The sequence below is a fragment of the Olea europaea genome, chromosome 22 (genome assembly GCF_002742605.1).
Source record: "Olea europaea var. sylvestris chromosome 22, O_europaea_v1, whole genome shotgun sequence".
In the NCBI taxonomy this organism is placed as follows: domain Eukaryota; kingdom Viridiplantae; phylum Streptophyta; class Magnoliopsida; order Lamiales; family Oleaceae; genus Olea; species Olea europaea.
The window spans coordinates 10,441,872-10,461,581 of NC_036258.1; the positions used below are offsets into that span (position 1 = coordinate 10,441,872).

The 19,710-nt window shown below is 40.0% G+C and overlaps 2 protein-coding genes across 2 annotated transcripts in view; one reads left to right on the forward strand and one right to left on the reverse strand.

The window, feature by feature from the left end:
* The window catches only part of LOC111371689 (ubiquitin carboxyl-terminal hydrolase 16-like), a 10,297-nt gene extending 5,511 nt beyond the window's left edge, over positions 1-4,786 (reverse strand). Inside the window, exons 1-3 of the mRNA XM_022993818.1 lie at positions 4,154-4,786; positions 828-2,229; positions 652-740 (exon numbers count right to left, since the gene is read on the reverse strand). Coding sequence (XP_022849586.1) covers positions 652-740; positions 828-2,229; positions 4,154-4,515 — 1,853 coding nt within the window. The 5' untranslated portion in view covers positions 4,516-4,786. The remainder of the gene's footprint in view (positions 1-651; positions 741-827; positions 2,230-4,153) is intronic.
* Positions 4,787-10,127: 5,341 nt separating this feature from the next.
* On the forward strand, positions 10,128-10,994 carry LOC111371146. Its single transcript, XM_022993054.1, has 2 exons — positions 10,128-10,326; positions 10,594-10,994. Exons 1-2 carry the CDS (start codon positions 10,128-10,130, stop codon positions 10,992-10,994), a joined length of 600 nt encoding a protein of 199 aa, XP_022848822.1.
* The last annotated feature ends 8,716 nt before the right edge of the window (positions 10,995-19,710 follow it).

Sequence of the window (19,710 nt, forward strand, 5' to 3'; positions counted from 1 at the left end):
CCGGTTTTCACTCTTCATGTCCAGATCTTCCCACATTTCCACACTGCCTAGTGCCTCCTTTCTCAGATCGCTCTCAGATTTCATCTATTTTATGCATAAATCACTAGAGAACAGATTGCTCACTAATTTGTTGGATCAAAGTGAGTAGATGTTGAAATTACCAAAGTTCAAGAAAGTCTGGAAGATTTGTGTGCAATTTCTCTTAAGACTTTAAATGACTATTCCAATTGCCTGTCGAAGCATGTATGCTGCATGTAATAAGGGAAAAAAGGGGGTAACACGCCACGCCCAGCAATATCATGCATCAGTGTGAAAGACATGTCCCACACTGACCCTGACTCAGCCAACATGTTCATGCTTCAAAGTATTGTCAAATGTTGGAAATTATAGTAGAGTCACAAATTCTTATGTACAAGTAATTATATCCAGTAGATCATAATGTCAAGAATTAGTGTAGTATTCAAACAATGGCACTTGTACTAGTTCAAACTTCAATAAACAGTAAGAAAAATATTAGTCTTCTGCTCAAAGTTTGTACCATAGAGGTAGTTATGACTTATATGGATTTAATTTGAGAGAGAGAGAGAGAGTTGTGCGTTATATGAATATACAGATAAATTTACCAAAATTAGGACAAGTATGGCATGTTACCTGTTCCCACAATTTATGAGTCCACATGGGCGTAATTCAACCTTATTCCAATTGTAAAGCTTCACAAAGAGATCATAAGGAAACAGCCCCTGTAAAAAAGATCACTTTAACAATGTCCTATATCTTCATATGTAGGAATCGAGGGTAAATATAACAATGAAAGCTTCATTACAGACCTTGAATCTTCCCATAGCATCACTTCGAGAGTCTAATGAGCTATGCCACATCAAATTAGAATCTCTGAGTGGGTCCAAAATCCTCACTGATATATTTGTGTCAAACCTAGCTTTTTGTGATAGGCAACCACACTGTGAGGAACAAGCATCAACCCCATGAGCTCTGCCAATCTTCACGGACAGCGCATTAGGTACAGGCTTCTTGGTGCTAGAAAAAAACTGGGTTCCAGCAACTTTAGATGTCCGAGAATCAACTTCAATAAATTTCACAGCCTTTGAAATTCTGCTTGTGTCTTCAGTCCTCTTACTTAACACATCAGGTGTCAAAGATTGCAAACTACTATCTCTCATAACATTTGCACTTGGAAAATTCTTTTCAGAGCTTGATGCTGTACGAGCACAATAAGCACTAGATGAGGAGCACTTAGATTCTCTCAAATTTGAACTAGGTTCGGTGGAAATATTCTGAACATCATTACTATTAGAAGTTTTTGAACTAATTAATGGTGGTATTCTAGAGTTCAAAACATATGGATGTGCTTCTTTTGATAGTGGAGCTGCATCTGTTGACTTTTTGGGCACTGATGTAGATGGATGAGGGTCGCCTGCCATATTTCTATTTGCATTAGAACTTAGACCTTCTACAGGTCGAACATTAATTCTAGCTGCAATAGAAAAGCATACAGAAGGGTGACAATTTGGCACTTTAACATCACCACATTGATCAAGTGCGTCGATCTTGGATTTGATTGGGTCAATTGTTCCCTCCCAAAAACCAGAAGAGGGTGTAGAAGATTCAGAAAATGAGTGCTCTTCCGAACCAGAGCCACTCCAACCTGATGAAGTTGAAGATCCACTTTGATTATCTAAATCAATACAGCTAGATTTGAATTCATTAGGTTTAATTGTAGCAACATCATCTGTGAAATCCAACATAATAGGTTCCTCCAAAGATATTGACTTCCTTCTCTCCATGTTAGTACAGGTAGTCTGCCTGTCATATCTAGAAGAGTCATTTGAGTTTTCACCTGAAGGGACAGACGATTCCCACAAAACGGTGGATGGAGAACATTCATCAGGAAGTGAGGTACTTGATGCCATCAAAGTTACATCATTTTGTTTCTCATCGACAGCATTCTGAACTTGAGTACTATCTTTCCCATTAGGTACTTCATGAAGACTCGGTTTTATAAATGTAGATTCTAAGAATGATGAGTCAACAGGTTTGGCAAGATTTTTTCCTTGATTCCCAATAAAATTACCACTACTTTCAACCTCATCTTGCTTAAACTCCTTAAGACAAGATTGGACTCCCACGTCAATGTTTTGATCAGTGATATTACATGGATGGCACTCATCCTTGTGACCTTGTCGCCAATGGATTATTTGACATTTTCCAGAGCTGAAACATTAACAAAATGAGGTGAATAGCTGCAACATGTTTTATCCTCGCGATAAAAGAAAACCACTAATAAGAGCATCATAAAATCAGAATTATTCGTTACCTAATGAGGAAAAGGGGTGACAAAGCTACATGGAAAGGGAAAGAGATCTATTAGAAAAAAATGAAACATCTTGAATACCAACTACCATGTAAATTATTTAAATGAAAGAAGAAAAAAGAAAATAAAATAAACAGCTTTTTGAGCTGGAGAGGGGTGTAAGTCGTGCTCACAACCAAATCCCTTTTCTTGTCCTATACTTTCCTTCCATTCCAACCATTATTTTAAAAAGGGTACTGGTTTGGATTTCATTATAAGTACACTATAATTTAAAAGTCAAAGTCAAACTTCAGTTTAACATACACATTTTGTTCGGGCCAAAATTATCAACTAATCTACCACTCAGTTCTATCATATTATAATTTCAACAGCTTATAACGAAATCCAAACAAGCATATAGTCTAAGGCTTACATCTTGAGACGCAGCTCATGTGACCTCAACTTATTGAGGTATAAACCTCATGGCAACTAAGGTGTCGGCTTATTTGTCTACCTTTCAAGGCATTTTATAACTGGTCTCAGCTTTTGGGATTACTTTTCTATAGCCTGGTACATATTAGAGGTTTCCTATTGTATCTAAAACACATTCAACCTGAAACTATAAAGAAGGAATTGGAAAAGACATGAGAGAAAAAATGAAGCAAGTGAGCCCTAGCCTCCTACAGTTGAAGAACGAAGTGAAGTTGCAACTTTTTCACCAATATGCAACCATGCGACAGACCTAAGACACAAAATTTCACCTCTTATTAAACTTTTCATTATCTCTGTCTGTCCTAGAGGGCAGAAAGAAAACATTGCAAGTGGATCACAAGGAAAAAGAATGAATGGAATTTATAGAGATGAGGATGATAAGGAATCAAATATGCTGATGGTTCTCTTAAAGATCTTAATACTAGTGATGATTGAAGATGTTTAGGCTTTTTTTCTAAATCTAGTAGTCGATTACAACATTTTTATGTGGTTACTTATATGATGAGCATTACTTTTTTATATATTTAATGTTTGGTTACAAAGTAGACAAATTTTGTTAAATTATTATATTATGGATATTAAATGGTTTTTAGTTTATCAGGAGCATAATTCCTATTTTTTATATCTTTGCAGTATTTTGTCAGTACATATATCACACGTTTTGCAGAATACAAAATAAAAGTTCTAAACAGAGAAGGGATTAAAACTTAGTTAAAAGGGGGAAAAAATAGTTCCATATCACCAATTCTTTCCTTTGCATAGATGTGTGGAAGCATGCACCTCAACTTAAAGCTTTGCGCTTAAGCCTAAAGAGGCCTTGCACCTGTACTTTTTATGGATTTGATTACAATTTACATTGACTAGATTTGAACTAGTGAGTGGCAACACATACAGCAATGACAGGGACAAAGCGTAGAAAAATATATTAGTGAATCTTTATCTAACTGCAGTTGTAAAGATAAACAAATAGAATGACGTCCATTTTTGGCCACTATTTACTTTCATCCCCTTTTCTTTCCTCTCTTTTTTTAATACAAGATCATAATTCGAAAAACAACAATGCATTGAGAGCCTTTAATATTATGCACCAACAGCAACTTCCTGAAGGACCATCCCAGTGCCTAGTATTAATACAGGCCCTAAATCAATCAAACTTCGTTCCAACATTATGTTCAATATGAAAAACTTGTATCTATAAGAATTTAAAAGATTGTGACAAAATTTCAAGAAACTTGTAATGAAAGTGTATTAACAAATGGCATTAATCTACACATCAAGCGAGAAAAAAAAAATGTATGCATAAAAAGGTAACTGAAACAAGAGATCAAAGATTTCAGAAAAATTGCGACGTACCAGTAATGAACAGCTTTACACTGCTTGCAGCGCGTTGTAGTTGGGGAAAAGCACACCTCACATTGATACTGGGATTGCCGCACCGGCGATGATCCTGAAACAGATACCGCCGTCTCCTCCTCAGGCTCGGCCGCCACGGGAGAGCTATGGCTATAAACATAGCTGTAACCAGCGGCAGCCTCAAACTCAGCCCTAGCTGCCTCATCGGACGCCAAGGCCAGAAGTCTCCTGATCTCATCCTTCCTGGTTAATGTGTGCTGCCATTTCTGACGGACCACCAACCACCCCACAGGGCCAAACAGAAGCACTAGAGCCGCAGCCACCAGTCTGTACAAAAACCCTAGATCCACTTCCAAAAGCATTTATACAATAATAAAATAAATAATACTAATTCGCATCCAAGAAACCCTAAAGTTTGCAACACTCGTAGATTTCCGCCACAAGCCTTCAGGAATCGAATTGAGCTTTAATTACAGCATTCAAAATTGCAATCAAATCAAATTCCGTCAAACGATTGTTTATCCGGGAAAGCACAGATTACGATATATGCTAGAATCAATATTTATATACATATTAATGCGAGAATAAATATGTATTATTTGTTAATGGAGGGCGTTGCTTCGGGATGCAATAAAGACAATTGAAGAAAAGATTCTAAGCCTTATTTTTCATTACATTAAATTAAATTTTTATCTTTTCTACTTTTAATCACACAATCTTCAATAAAATAATATTAAATTTAAATCAAAAATGGAGTTGAGGAGGCGTTGGCCTAACAATTCCCTCCTTATTTTGGATATTTCTATTTTGCAGGTTAACGAAGACTTGATCCCAAAAATTAATTCTGTTGGAATACCACCCGACTCGAGTATTAATTATCAAATGGTGGATAAAATTCAGCAACAACATCTTTGCTTGGAAATATCATACTTACCAGAGGTCGATTCTGTGATTTTTGAGGAAACAAAGGAATATCGAAGCCCATGGACGGAATTTATTTGTAAGGATTTCATATTCCGTGGGTTGAAGGACAAAGCTGAATTGAAGGAAATAATGCATCATTTGGAGGTGACATTGTTGCAATTGCTTAGGCAGAGTAACACAAGGAAAGCGCAAGGAGATTCATCTAGTGAAATTGTTGTGGGATCATCATTGACTTGCAAAAAGAAACAGTCGAGGTGTACACACTTTGATCCAAGTGAAGGATATTGGGTTTACTTACGAGTGAGGTGAATACGGGTTCAAAGGCAGTCCAAATTACATCCAAGACGAGACGGACAATTTCATGTTCTTGCCATGATCAGAGATAAAGGTTATAATTTGGACAATCAAGCTTCGGATTCGAGGACGAATCATCTCGAAGAGAGAGGAAATGATGTGATTAGGGATACGCCACAAACAACCGGAGAATCAATGATTGTTGGCAAGAGGCCAAGGACCAATTTGGGCTTAATTAAGGACGTTAGAGTTTCCAAGATGTTTGTTCAAGCTTTGGAATTCAAAATGAGGAAATTAACCTGCAATGTAGCGAATTCCATGATTGGCGAGTGGAGACAGTGCGAAGTCCAGTTTGATCACAGCCAATGAAATCATAAAATCAAGCGTCGAGATTATCGAGCTATAAAGGATGATATTTGCAAGCTTAACATCGAGTTACATGTTAGTCATAAAGGTAAAATCATGTTCGGTGCATTGGATTCAAAGTTTTGGACGATATATGGAAAAACGAGTAGTGTAGATTAAAATGGGCATAACTTTTAGCTTGGGTGTTGGATTTTCGCCGATGAGTATAATCTAGAATCCTCACAAAATTCTGCATGAAGAGGAGGCGTATTCAAAAATTAAACCATGCGACCACATAGGCTATTTTCGAGACAAAATTGAAGCTGACTATTTGTTCTATGCGACTGCATTGATTTATACTATACGACCGCATAGTTCAACTTCTGGATGCGATTTTCCAAATTTCGGGAGGTGTTTTATTTATGGTAGAATTCTATTTATTTGACATCTTTGTAATCTTTTAGATTAATTTCCGTCCTTAATTAGTTTTTCTAGGTTTTTCATATAAATAGGAGTTATTATTTCAATTGTAACAAGACATTTCATATGAATAAAAATTGAGGTTTTCTCATGAAGTTTTGTTTCAATTTTCCTTGTTTTTCAATGGAAAAATTATCGAACTTATCAATGGATTAATTTTCTTGTGGCATTCAAAACCATTGGGTGCGAATTACAGCACGTGTAATTAGGGGTTTTACAATCTTTGTTATTGTAGGATTTTTTGGTTCATGGTTTTGGAATTAAAATTCACCATCTGGGTGAGATTTCGAGATTTCGTATCACCATTATTCTTCAAAGTAGTTTGTATCTAACCTTTTTTGTAATCCATTATATTTCACGTCTAAATTTGATGCAGTTTATAGTTTTAAGGGATTTTGCTTGGTGTGCTATAAATTCAATGCAATTATTTAGGAATTGATTTGCAACTTTCTCTCGAGTTCCCAAGTATTGTACTGTGAAGCAAAATATGCTAGAATATTAAAGGATAGGGCTAGGGGTGTTCTTAATGCTTCTTTGAAAGGCCAAACCCCAAGTCAAATCGAATTGGGTCAGTTTGAATGGGGTCGACCTAAGTTTTGAGTTGAGTCCAAAATCGTAGTTGTACTTGTGTGAAGATGTGATTTTAACCACTTTTTTAAAATTGACCCGATCATCGACTCAAAATAAAGGAATGATCAAAAGTCAAAAGGTTGAACTAGGGTTAAACTCAGATCAACTCAATGTTTTAAAAATAATAATAATTAATAATATATATATACACACACACACGTGTTTACATATGTTGAATCAACTAAATTGGGAATGGGTCATGAATTTTACAAAAATCGGCAAGTTTAACTGGTTTTAGGATTTTTTTAATTATAGGTTTTAGAATTACTTAATCGGACTGATTTTGGTTCCAGTTGAATCAATTGGTTCAAATCAATTTTTAAAACATTGATTATAATTGTTGACCATCGATCTCTGGGCTTGATCGGAACGTTGTCAGCCCAGACCCATACGCACCCAACCTCAAGCACATAAGGTCAGCTCGGCATCATTGACACCGTAGTTTCGAGGGATATAATGATTATAGATTCCTTACACCTCGTCAAATCACCTAATCAATCAAGGACACTTGGAGGGAATGACGTCAGCACCGCCCAATTCCACCAATCAACCACCATGGTTTTCCTATTCTAGGCAGGCTATCATTAACTGAGGGAATATTGACCAATCAAAGGAGAGATCGGCGACGCGCTGTCCGAGTTCAGTACTATAGCAGATTTAATTGACATGACATAATTTCAGCTAAAAGCCTCCAATAAATAGCGAGAAACATTTCCCTTTTAAGGCAAGAAGAAAAAGGCCTTCCATACACACACATTGTACGATTTAACTTTTCATAATCAATACAAAGTGTCATTTTTCTTAAAGCTGGCTCAAGAATATCCCTACGATTTTTGGCATCAATAGTTTGGCGCTAGAAGGAGGGCTCATATTGTGAAAATGGCCTCATCTTTCCATAACAACGACAACTAAAGCAAAAGCCATGGGCCGCAGTTCCACTTTAGGAATTCAGTCTCATACTTGCCCAAATGAAACTAATGCCCCACACAATTTTCCAGGAAGACAAGACCAAAATGGGAAGGAAACCAAGTCTGCATGTTCCCACCAGATATCGAGGTGGAATCTCTAACTGAGACAAGGGTTAAAATCCCTTCACTTTTCCAAGGCAGAATCCTCCAAAAGTTGTATCGCTGAAATCAGGAGTCGAGCCCTAGCAACGGAACCAGTTGCCAAGAAGGCCGGCAGTATGTTTGACAGACTAAATTCCCAGCACTCACTAACCCCTGTGGGAGAACATGCTGGACCCAACTTGACATGCTCACTTGAACAATCAGAACTTGAAATGAGTCCACTCAAAAAGTGCATCGCCGACCTGGAAGCTAAAAACAAGGGAAGGACGGAAGAGTAACTTACCAAACGACACTCTCCCTTTACGAAAGATATTATCGCCGAACCCCTCCTTTAGAAATTTACGATACCCCAGATGACTGCATATGAATGGGATGGAGATCCCCTTAGCCACCTGGACAAATACACCTCGTGGATGGAATTACAAGGGGCAAGTGATGCTATCATGTGCTGAGCTTTCCCTTCGACCCTGAGAGATAAAGCTCAAAGATGGTTCAAAAGGTTACACCAAAGGTCCGTGAAAAATTGGAACGACCTAGTTACGACATTCTTAACCCAATTCATGGGCTCTAAGGCCAGAGCTAAGCCCAAAGAGCGACTGGTGAACATCAAGTAAAGGAAAAGTGAATTGTTCGAAAGCGATCTGAGCAGATTCAACAATTAGTCCATGGAGGTTGAAACAATTTTCAATGATGCCGAACTTATGGCTGTACTCTCCAGATTACAGTTAGGACACGATTTTGATGGTCAGTACAAGAAGACGATCCCCGAACGTACCATGAATTCCTGAACCGAGCTAAAAAAATATAAGTGTGGAGGAAGCAACGTCAGAACAAGATGACACCAGGAACGATCCCAAACCCAGAAGCCTGGCTATGGAAAAAAGGTCAGAAAAAATCTCGAGCCCGAAAGGAGGAGATACAGGAGGGAAATGGACCGTCCTAAGACCCATCCATATAGGTTCCACGAATATCATCCGCCAAAAATCACCTTGGAAAAGGTCTTTATTCAAATAGGGGACAAGGACGAAGAAAAAAGGGACTAGCAAGAAACAACTAAGGCAAATATTACTAGTATCAAAGATCGACAGGACATACAGACTACTGTTGAGATCTAAAGGAGGAAGTCGAGTCCTTAATTCGCAGGGTCGCTTGCAAGAATTCATTGCTAAATCAGGAGAAAAAGATCAACCTCTTTCGTAGCAGTCCCATAGCAAGGACTCAGCTAACGACCCAGCAGACCATTCTAGATCGCAACCCACCTTCCAGAGTCGAAATCAGGATGATGATTGGCGAAAATTGTCACATTAAAGGGTTTCAAAGGGCGAGGCACAGACAAGCTCGTGATGTCCGTATCTGGCAAAACTACGAGATAAAAGGCCCAAAGTTTGATTTTGACGCGACGACGAGTCCGAATGGTTCTGGTTTTCAGAAGAGGATTTTCAGGAGATTCTGCAAGATCAAAGCAATGCCTTGGTTATAACTATGCCAGTCCTAGGAGTAAAAGTGCGTAGAACACTTGTAGAAAATGGGAGTTCGGTCAATGTATTGTATTCTCGGACCCTGAGGCATCTAGAGATCTCAGAACGATACCTTCAACCAAATCCTAGAAATCTGCAAGGGTGAGACGGAGACCCCATTAAAACCTGAAGTCAAATTGTCCTCACTGTAGAACTAGGTGAAACTCATCGCCAAAGGAGAATTTTGGTTAACTTCATAGTAGTTGATTTGCTGTCCAATTATAATGCCATATTGGGAAGGCCTATGCTACACGAATTCAAAGTGGCCACATCAATATACCATTATTGTATGAAATTTCATATCGCTTATGGGATCGGGGTAATATGCGGAGACCAGCTGAGGCCTAGGATTGCAATGTTGACTTACATACGCCTCATGTCCATATACTGAGAGACACACAGAATGCGCGAGCCAGGGAGATTAAAGAGACCTATTGTCATCGACCTCTCTAAAATCGGTATAACTGAGAAGCACAGTAGAATGCCAACAGATGACCACCTATCCTTCGACCAAAACGAAGCCGACCCACACCTCTATTTGGAAGTCCTGGTAGTTTCAATACCTGTGGCCAAAGTTACCATCCCCAAGGTCCATTTGACACGAGAAGTGCCCTCAACGTATTCTTCACCAACATGCTCAAATTGATGGGCATACCTGTCCACTTCCTACGACCATATCTGAACAAGGTTCTCGAGCTAAACGGAATCCTAACAATGGCAAGAGGATTGATCAAGCACACAGTTGAAGCTGGGGCAAGCCCTCGACAAGTTAGGCTAAACATCGAGTTTGTAGTGTTCGATTCCTTGTCGCCCTACGATGCCATCATCGGGAAACCCTTGATATTCAGCCTCAGAGCCGTTGTTTTCCTGTATCATTATTCACTAAAATTCTCCATACCTCATGGCATAGGAGGTATAAAAAAGTGAACTTGGTTAAGGATGCCAAACGAAAGCCCATCTTAGATGCCAGAGCGAACGCGTCCCTCCGTGTGTGAGTGTGGTATGTTCATTGAAATTTAACCCCAGCTCACTCAACCCATGTACGAAAATTGAAGGGGAAGAACCCGTGGAAAAGTTAGATAAAATACTAGTTTGTGAAGCCAACTTGTCAAAAGAACTCAAAATAAGACATGAGCTATAGCAACCGACTCAAGGTGAGATAGTGGAGTTCCTCCGACAGAATCTCGACGTCTTTGTCTCAAGCATGAAGACATGAAATGGATTGATCCTGAAGTCGCTAGTCACAGATTATACATAGACCCCTCAATTCGACTGAAGCAGCAGAAACGCCGCCCCCTAAACCTAGAGAAGGATGAGATGCTAAGTAAGGAAGTGCAAAAGCTACTCTACAACGGATTTATACATGAGGCCAAATATCCCAAATGGATTGCTAACTCGAACTTTATAAAGAAAAATAACGAAAATTGGAGAGTATGCATCGACTTCACCAACATCAACAAAGCTTGCCCAAAAGATAATTTTCTCCTGCTAAGGATAGACCAAACGATAGACACCATGGCGGGACACGAGCTACTCAGCTTTATGGACGCGTATTTCGAGTGCGATCAGATCCCTATGTAAACTAAGAGCATACCTCATTCATCACGAACCGAGGTCTATGTTGTTACGGTGTGATGCTATTTGGGCTTTAGAATGCTGGAGCCACGTATCAACGCCTCGTAAACTATATGTTCACCTAGAAAATTGAAAAAACAATGAAAGTATAAGTCAACGATATGTTAGTCAAAATCTCGTTTGCCAAGGACCACTACTAGCACCTCGTCGAGATGTTTTGGATCCTAAGAAAATGCGGAATGAAATTGAACCCCAAGAAATGTGCCTTCGGTGTGAGCTTAAACAAATTCGTAGGCTATATGGTGAATAGCAGGAGGATCGAGCAAATCCCCAAAAAATACAACCAATCATTGAAATGAGGGCACCAACCCGACCCAAGGACGTAAACCTAACCAGAGGATCGTCGCCCTCAATCGATTTGTGTCGAAATCAACAGATCAGTGCAAATCATTCTTTAATACATTGCCAAGAGGAAAGGGGTTCAAATGGACCTCCGAGCACCAAAATGCTTTTGACGAGATAAAGAAGTAACTAACTCGGCCATCGATTTTGTCTAAATCCAAGGTGAGCGATGTCCTGATGTTGTATCTAACTATGTTGGAGCACACGATTAGCACCGTGCTAACTCGAGAAGAGAAAGAATACTGCACATTGTGTACTACACTAGCAAGGTACTCCAGAAGGCAAAACTCCGTTATTCTCCTCTGGAGAAGCTAGCTTATGCCGTGGTTATGGTCAGCGTTCTAAAATGTGTAATGCGTGGTGATGCGTTGATGCCAAGTTAAGGACAATGTGAGATTAGTCGAGGCAAATGCGTAAAAAAACGTTATCAAGCGCTTTCCTATTTTAATATTATTTTAACTTTTTAATCAATAAAAAAATTTAATAATTATAAATTATTTAATAATTATAAGTTTTAATATAAAAGAATTGTATAAAAAAAAGAAAAAAAAACTAATAATGTGCACCTAGGCGCACATTGGCGCCTTAGCCTCGCCTCATGTCAATGCACATATTGGCGCGTTACTTAGAACACTGGTTATGGTAGCTTGGAAGGTAAGGCCATATTTCTTGAAGCACCCCATTGAAATCATTACCAATTTTCCATTGAGTCAAACCTTACAGAAACCTGACATCTCAGGACGAATGGTCAAATGGGCAGTCGAGCTCGAACAATTCAATGTAAGATACAAGCCCTGCTCCTCAATCAAGGGCCAAACCCTCGCTCATTTTATGGCAGAATTTAGCATCAAATCCCTGGTAGGAGCACCACAAGATGTCCCTTGGGATCTTTTCGTAGACGATTCATCCATAGGAGATCGGTCTGGAATTGGTGTCGTCTTAATTAGTCCGAATCGACACCTCTTCTGTGAAGCCCTACCCTTCGACTTCAGAACTTTCAACAATGAGGCCGAATACAAGGCCTTAATAGTTGGAGTAAGGATGGCCAAAGAGCTCGAGATTCCTAGCTTAGTGGTGCATAGCGACTCTCAACTAGTGGTCAACCAGGTTAATGGGATGTATCAGACGAATTGAGAAACGATGGACTACTATCTTCAAATCGTTAGAAAAGAGCTTGAGAATTTCAAGTCCGTTCAGATCAAACAAATTCCGCGATTTCAAAACAGTCATGCCGATGCTCTAGCTCGATTGGCCACAAGCGAGGAGATAGAAGAGTTCGATAGCATCCCTATAAGCAGGATCTCGCAACAAGCCATTAAACTAGCCGAAGTAATAGTTATGGGGATAGACCCCAAGCCAACCTGGCTAGACGAAATCGTTTCGTACTTAAAAATAGGAATGTGCCCTGAAGACATCATTGAGGCTAGGAGGCTTCAGATTAGGGCAGCCAGATATACCCTAATTGATAACAGTCTCTATAAACGAGGGTATTCCACTACCCTATTAAGGTATCTGAATGAGAAAAAAAGCATAGTACACCTTACGAGAAGTGCATGATGGCATGTGTGGAAACCACTCTGGTGGGCAATCATTAGCCCACAAAATATTATGTCAAGGGTACTTCTGGCCTTCAATGAGACGAGATGCGCTCGAGTTTGTAGGAAGGTGCGACAAGTGTCAACGCCTCGCTCCCATCATCAAAGCAACACAGCGCGAGCTTAGTCCAATAATCGTCCCTTGGCCTTTTACAAAATGAGGGATTGATCTGGTTGGACCTCTGCCTACAGGTAAAGGGGGTAAGACTTGCCAATATCGCAGTAGAATATTTCACTAAGTGGGTTGAGGTAGAGCTACTTGCCAAGATCACAAAATAAAGAACGACCGGCTTTATATGGAAATTCATCATATGCAGATTTGGAATACTCCACTCCACCGTAACCGATAATGGGAAACAATTCGACAATGCTCGTCTCACAAGTTTTTGTGAAGTGCTTGATATCAGGAAGTATTTCTCCATGCCTAACCATCCAAGAGCCAACGGCCAGGTTAAGGCTGTCAACAAAATCATCAAACACACATTAAAGGCAAAGCACGATGCCCTCAATGGGGATGGGCTGAGGAGCTCCCAGCATGTTATGGTCCTATTGCACCACAAAGAGAACCAACTCGAGAGAAACCACATTCTCCCTAGCCTTCGGTGTAGAGGTTGTAATCTCGCTAGAAGTTGAGATTTCATCGTTCCGCACAACTACTTACAGTGAAGATGAGAATCAAATGGTCCTTCGCGAGAAACAGGATATAGTAGAAGAAAGAAGAAATAAACTTGAGCTCAGAAACGCCGTCTACAAACAGCGCATTGCAAGGTATTACAATCAAAGGGTTCAGAAGCGAGAATTTGAAGTTGGTTCCCTCATCCTGTGAAAGGTGTTCCACGCCACAAAAGAGGCGGGGCCAAGATCTCTAGACCCCAACTAGGAGAGACCCTATCGGGTGACCAAAACCCTCCTCAAGGGACCCTACGAACTGAAGGATATGGAGGGAAAACCCATTCTCCATCCTTGGAACGTTGAACATCTCATGAAAATATTACCAGTAGGGGAAAGAATGTGTTGTAATATGTAAACGCTCCTATGAAAACTATTATAATCAAGCGAATCCTGCATTTCAAAAATGCCTTCAGCAAGCCGAGCCAAGGTTGCATGTGCTGCAACACTTAGATGGATTTTCCATCAAGGAAATCATCAGAGCCTCACTCTTTAGCAAGCCGAGCTAAGGTTGCATGTACTGCAACACTTTGACGGATTTTCCCATCAAGAAAATCATATGGGATGATAAAGAGTAGGGACCACATCGTCCCTATCCACCTCGATAAGATGGTACTGCCACTTTCCCAGGATGTAAAAAAATTCCTAATTCCATTTCTTGATGGAGGAATGAGTATCCAATACTAGAGAACCCCTAGTCCTAGGTCCCACACTAGTGTACTCCCACCCATAGTCCTTCCTATCCTCTTTGAAAGTAAAAAGAGAATTGAACTGCTCCACAATGAGTTCGGGGTTCCCAACTTGTTCCATAGAATAATGGTGTACCCATTTGGACATAACCGAGTCCGGGCTATTCCCCAGGAACACAAGAACTTATGGATGACCTTAGGAAAGGAAAGTCTAAGCCCGATATTTAAGATGGCCGAGTTCAGCGCCACACAACCAGAAGGTGGGGCATTAGCTCGGTCGGATAGATTAGGTATTACCATCTCCACCGAGCTAGGAATACTATGCCTAGCCCTTCAAATCACCAGAAGATCCCGTGTCACAACAAACCTAAAAAAAGATGCTCCCCACTCATCTACGCCACCCCTTTATCTCCAGCATGGAAACCCGATTCTTCCCTCCCAAATCTCCCCGAATCTCGTTCCATCTCCCTAAGATGCCTTAGGTCACCCGAGCTGACTAAGAAATTGGGATTGGGGTCAAGACCTCCTGAAGAAGAAGAAGAGATGGGAGTACGAGCTATGGACTCTTCCTGTTGGTTATCCCATGAGTGCACTCTTTACTCGTCCAAACTCATGCACGTATTATTGTGAAAAGCAAGATAAAGAAAGGAGTTTTTTGAAAAGAAGAATACCTGGGATTGGACGACCTCTCTCGAATAAAAGGGGGGAAAAGGGGAAAATGATTCTGCATCACTTGAGAAAAAAAGAGCGAAAAGTGGCAACATGGCTGCAAGGGAAGTTTAAAACAACGAAAAGGTCAAGGTGTTCAGTCTGGGCTGCCTGTTTGATAAAAGGAGGGAAAACCAATGGTTTTGATCCAATGGACCAAAACGACGTAGTTTAATTTGGAATTCAAAATGAGGAAATTAACCTGCAATGTAGCGAATTCCATGATTGGCGAGTGGAGACAGTGCGAAGTCCAGTTTGATCACAGCCAATGAAATCATAAAATCAAGCGTCGAGATTATCGAGCTATAAAGGATGATATTTGCAAGCTTAACATCGAGTTACATGTTAGTCATAAAGGTAAAATCATGTTCGGTGCATTGGATTCAAAGTTTTGGACGATATATGGAAAAACGAGTAGTGTAGATTAAAATGGGCATAACTTTTAGCTTGGGTGTTGGATTTTCGCCGATGAGTATAATCTAGAATCCTCACAAAATTCTGCATGAAGAGGAGGCGTATTCAAAAATTAAACCATGCGACCACATAGGCTATTTTCGAGACAAAATTGAAGCTGACTATTTGTTCTATGCGACTGCATTGATTTATACTATACGACCGCATAGTTCAACTTCTGGATGCGATTTTCCAAATTTCGGGAGGTGTTTTATTTATGGTAGAATTCTATTTATTTGACATCTTTGTAATCTTTTAGATTAATTTCCGTCCTTAATTAGTTTTTCTAGGTTTTTCATATAAATAGGAGTTATTATTTCAATTGTAACAAGACATTTCATATGAATAAAAATTGAGGTTTTCTCATGAAGTTTTGTTTCAATTTTCCTTGTTTTTCAATGGAAAAATTATCGAACTTATCAATGGATTAATTTTCTTGTGGCATTCAAAACCATTGGGTGCGAATTACAGCACGTGTAATTAGGGGTTTTACAATCTTTGTTATTGTAGGATTTTTTGGTTCATGGTTTTGGAATTAAAATTCACCATCTGGGTGAGATTTCGAGATTTCGTATCACCATTATTCTTCAAAGTAGTTTGTATCTAACCTTTTTTGTAATCCATTATATTTCACGTCTAAATTTGATGCAGTTTATAGTTTTAAGGGATTTTGCTTGGTGTGCTATAAATTCAATGCAATTATTTAGGAATTGATTTGCAACTTTCTCTCGAGTTCCCAAGTATTGTACTGTGAAGCAAAATATGCTAGAATATTAAAGGATAGGGCTAGGGGTGTTCTTAATGCTTCTTTGAAAGGCCAAACCCCAAGTCAAATCGAATTGGGTCAGTTTGAATGGGGTCGACCTAAGTTTTGAGTTGAGTCCAAAATCGTAGTTGTACTTGTGTGAAGATGTGATTTTAACCACTTTTTTAAAATTGACCCGATCATCGACTCAAAATAAAGGAATGATCAAAAGTCAAAAGGTTGAACTAGGGTTAAACTCAGATCAACTCAATGTTTTAAAAATAATAATAATTAATAATATATATATACACACACACACGTGTTTACATATGTTGAATCAACTAAATTGGGAATGGGTCATGAATTTTACAAAAATCGGCAAGTTTAACTGGTTTTAGGATTTTTTTAATTATAGGTTTTAGAATTACTTAATCGGACTGATTTTGGTTCCAGTTGAATCAATTGGTTCAAATCAATTTTTAAAACATTGATTATAATTGTTGACCATCGATCTCTGGGCTTGATCGGAACGTTGTCAGCCCAGACCCATACGCACCCAACCTCAAGCACATAAGGTCAGCTCGGCATCATTGACACCGTAGTTTCGAGGGATATAATGATTATAGATTCCTTACACCTCGTCAAATCACCTAATCAATCAAGGACACTTGGAGGGAATGACGTCAGCACCGCCCAATTCCACCAATCAACCACCATGGTTTTCCTATTCTAGGCAGGCTATCATTAACTGAGGGAATATTGACCAATCAAAGGAGAGATCGGCGACGCGCTGTCCGAGTTCAGTACTATAGCAGATTTAATTGACATGACATAATTTCAGCTAAAAGCCTCCAATAAATAGCGAGAAACATTTCCCTTTTAAGGCAAGAAGAAAAAGGCCTTCCATACACACACATTGTACGATTTAACTTTTCATAATCAATACAAAGTGTCATTTTTCTTAAAGCTGGCTCAAGAATATCCCTACGATTTTTGGCATCAATAGTTTGGCGCTAGAAGGAGGGCTCATATTGTGAAAATGGCCTCATCTTTCCATAACAACGACAACTAAAGCAAAAGCCATGGGCCGCAGTTCCACTTTAGGAATTCAGTCTCATACTTGCCCAAATGAAACTAATGCCCCACACAATTTTCCAGGAAGACAAGACCAAAATGGGAAGGAAACCAAGTCTGCATGTTCCCACCAGATATCGAGGTGGAATCTCTAACTGAGACAAGGGTTAAAATCCCTTCACTTTTCCAAGGCAGAATCCTCCAAAAGTTGTATCGCTGAAATCAGGAGTCGAGCCCTAGCAACGGAACCAGTTGCCAAGAAGGCCGGCAGTATGTTTGACAGACTAAATTCCCAGCACTCACTAACCCCTGTGGGAGAACATGCTGGACCCAACTTGACATGCTCACTTGAACAATCAGAACTTGAAATGAGTCCACTCAAAAAGTGCATCGCCGACCTGGAAGCTAAAAACAAGGGAAGGACGGAAGAGTAACTTACCAAACGACACTCTCCCTTTACGAAAGATATTATCGCCGAACCCCTCCTTTAGAAATTTACGATACCCCAGATGACTGCATATGAATGGGATGGAGATCCCCTTAGCCACCTGGACAAATACACCTCGTGGATGGAATTACAAGGGGCAAGTGATGCTATCATGTGCCGAGCTTTCCCTTCGACCCTGAGAGATAAAGCTCAAAGATGGTTCAAAAGGTTACACCAAAGGTCCGTGAAAAATTGGAACGACCTAGTTACGACATTCTTAACCCAATTCATGGGCTCTAAGGCCAGAGCTAAGCCCAAAGAGCGACTGGTGAACATCAAGTAAAGGAAAAGTGAATTGTTCGAAAGCGATCTGAGCAGATTCAACAATTAGTCCATGGAGGTTGAAACAATTTTCAATGATGCCGAACTTATGGCTGTACTCTCCAGATTACAGTTAGGACACGATTTTGATGGTCAGTACAAGAAGACGATCCCCGAACGTACCATGAATTCCTGAACCGAGCTAAAAAAATATAAGTGTGGAGGAAGCAACGTCAGAACAAGATGACACCAGGAACGATCCCAAACCCAGAAGCCTGGCTATGGAAAAAAGGTCAGAAAAAATCTCGAGCCCGAAAGGAGGAGATACAGGAGGGAAATGGACCGTCCTAAGACCCATCCATATAGGTTCCACGAATATCATCCGCCAAAAATCACCTTGGAAAAGGTCTTTATTCAAATAGGGGACAAGGACGAAGAAAAAAGGGACTAGCAAGAAACAACTAAGGCAAATATTACTAGTATCAAAGATCGACAGGACATACAGACTACTGTTGAGATCTAAAGGAGGAAGTCGAGTCCTTAATTCGCAGGGTCGCTTGCAAGAATTCATTGCTAAATCAGGAGAAAAAGATCAACCTCTTTCGTAGTAGTCCCATAGCAAGGACTCAGCTAACGACCCAGCAGACCATTCTAGATCGCAACCCACCTTCCAGAGTCGAAATCAGGATGATGATTGGCGAAAATTGTCACATTAAAGGGTTTCAGAGGGCGAGGCACAGACAAGCTCGTGATGTCCGTATCTGGCAAAACTACGAGATAAAAGGCCCAAAGTTTGATTTTGACGCGACGACGAGCCCGAATGGTTCTGGTTTTCAGAAGAGGATTTTCAGGAGATTCTGCAAGATCAAAGCAATGCCTTGGTTATAACTATGCCAGTCCTAGGAGTAAAAGTGCGTAGAACACTTGTAGAAAATGGGAGTTCGGTCAATGTATTGTATTCTCGGACCCTGAGGCATCTAGAGATCTCAGAACGATACCTTCAACCAAATCCTAGAAATCTGCAAGGGTGAGACGGAGACCCCATTAAAACCTGAAGTCAAATTGTCCTCACTGTAGAACTAGGTGAAACTCATCGCCAAAGGAGAATTTTGGTTAACTTCATAGTAGTTGATTTGCTGTCCAATTATAATGCCATATTGGGAAGGCCTATGCTACACGAACTCAAAGTGGCCACATCAATATACCATTATTGTATGAAATTTCATATCGCTTATGGGATCGGGGTAATATGCGGAGACCAGCTGAGGCCTAGGATTTCAATGTTGACTTACATAGGCCTCATGTCCATATACTGAGAGACACACAGAATGCGCGAGCCAGGGAGATTAAAGAGACCTATTGTCATCGACCTCTCTAAAATCGGTATAACTGAGAAGCACAGTAGAATGCCAACAGATGACCACCTATCCTTCGACCAAAACGAAGTCGACCCACACCTCTATTTGGAAGTCCTGATAGTTTCAATACCTGTGGCCAAAGTTACCATCCCCAAGGTCCATTTGACACGAGAAGTGCCCTCAACGTATTCTTCACCAACATGCTCAAATTGATGGGCATACCTGTCCACTTCCTACGACCATATCTGAACAAGGTTCTCGAGCTAAACGGAATCCTAACA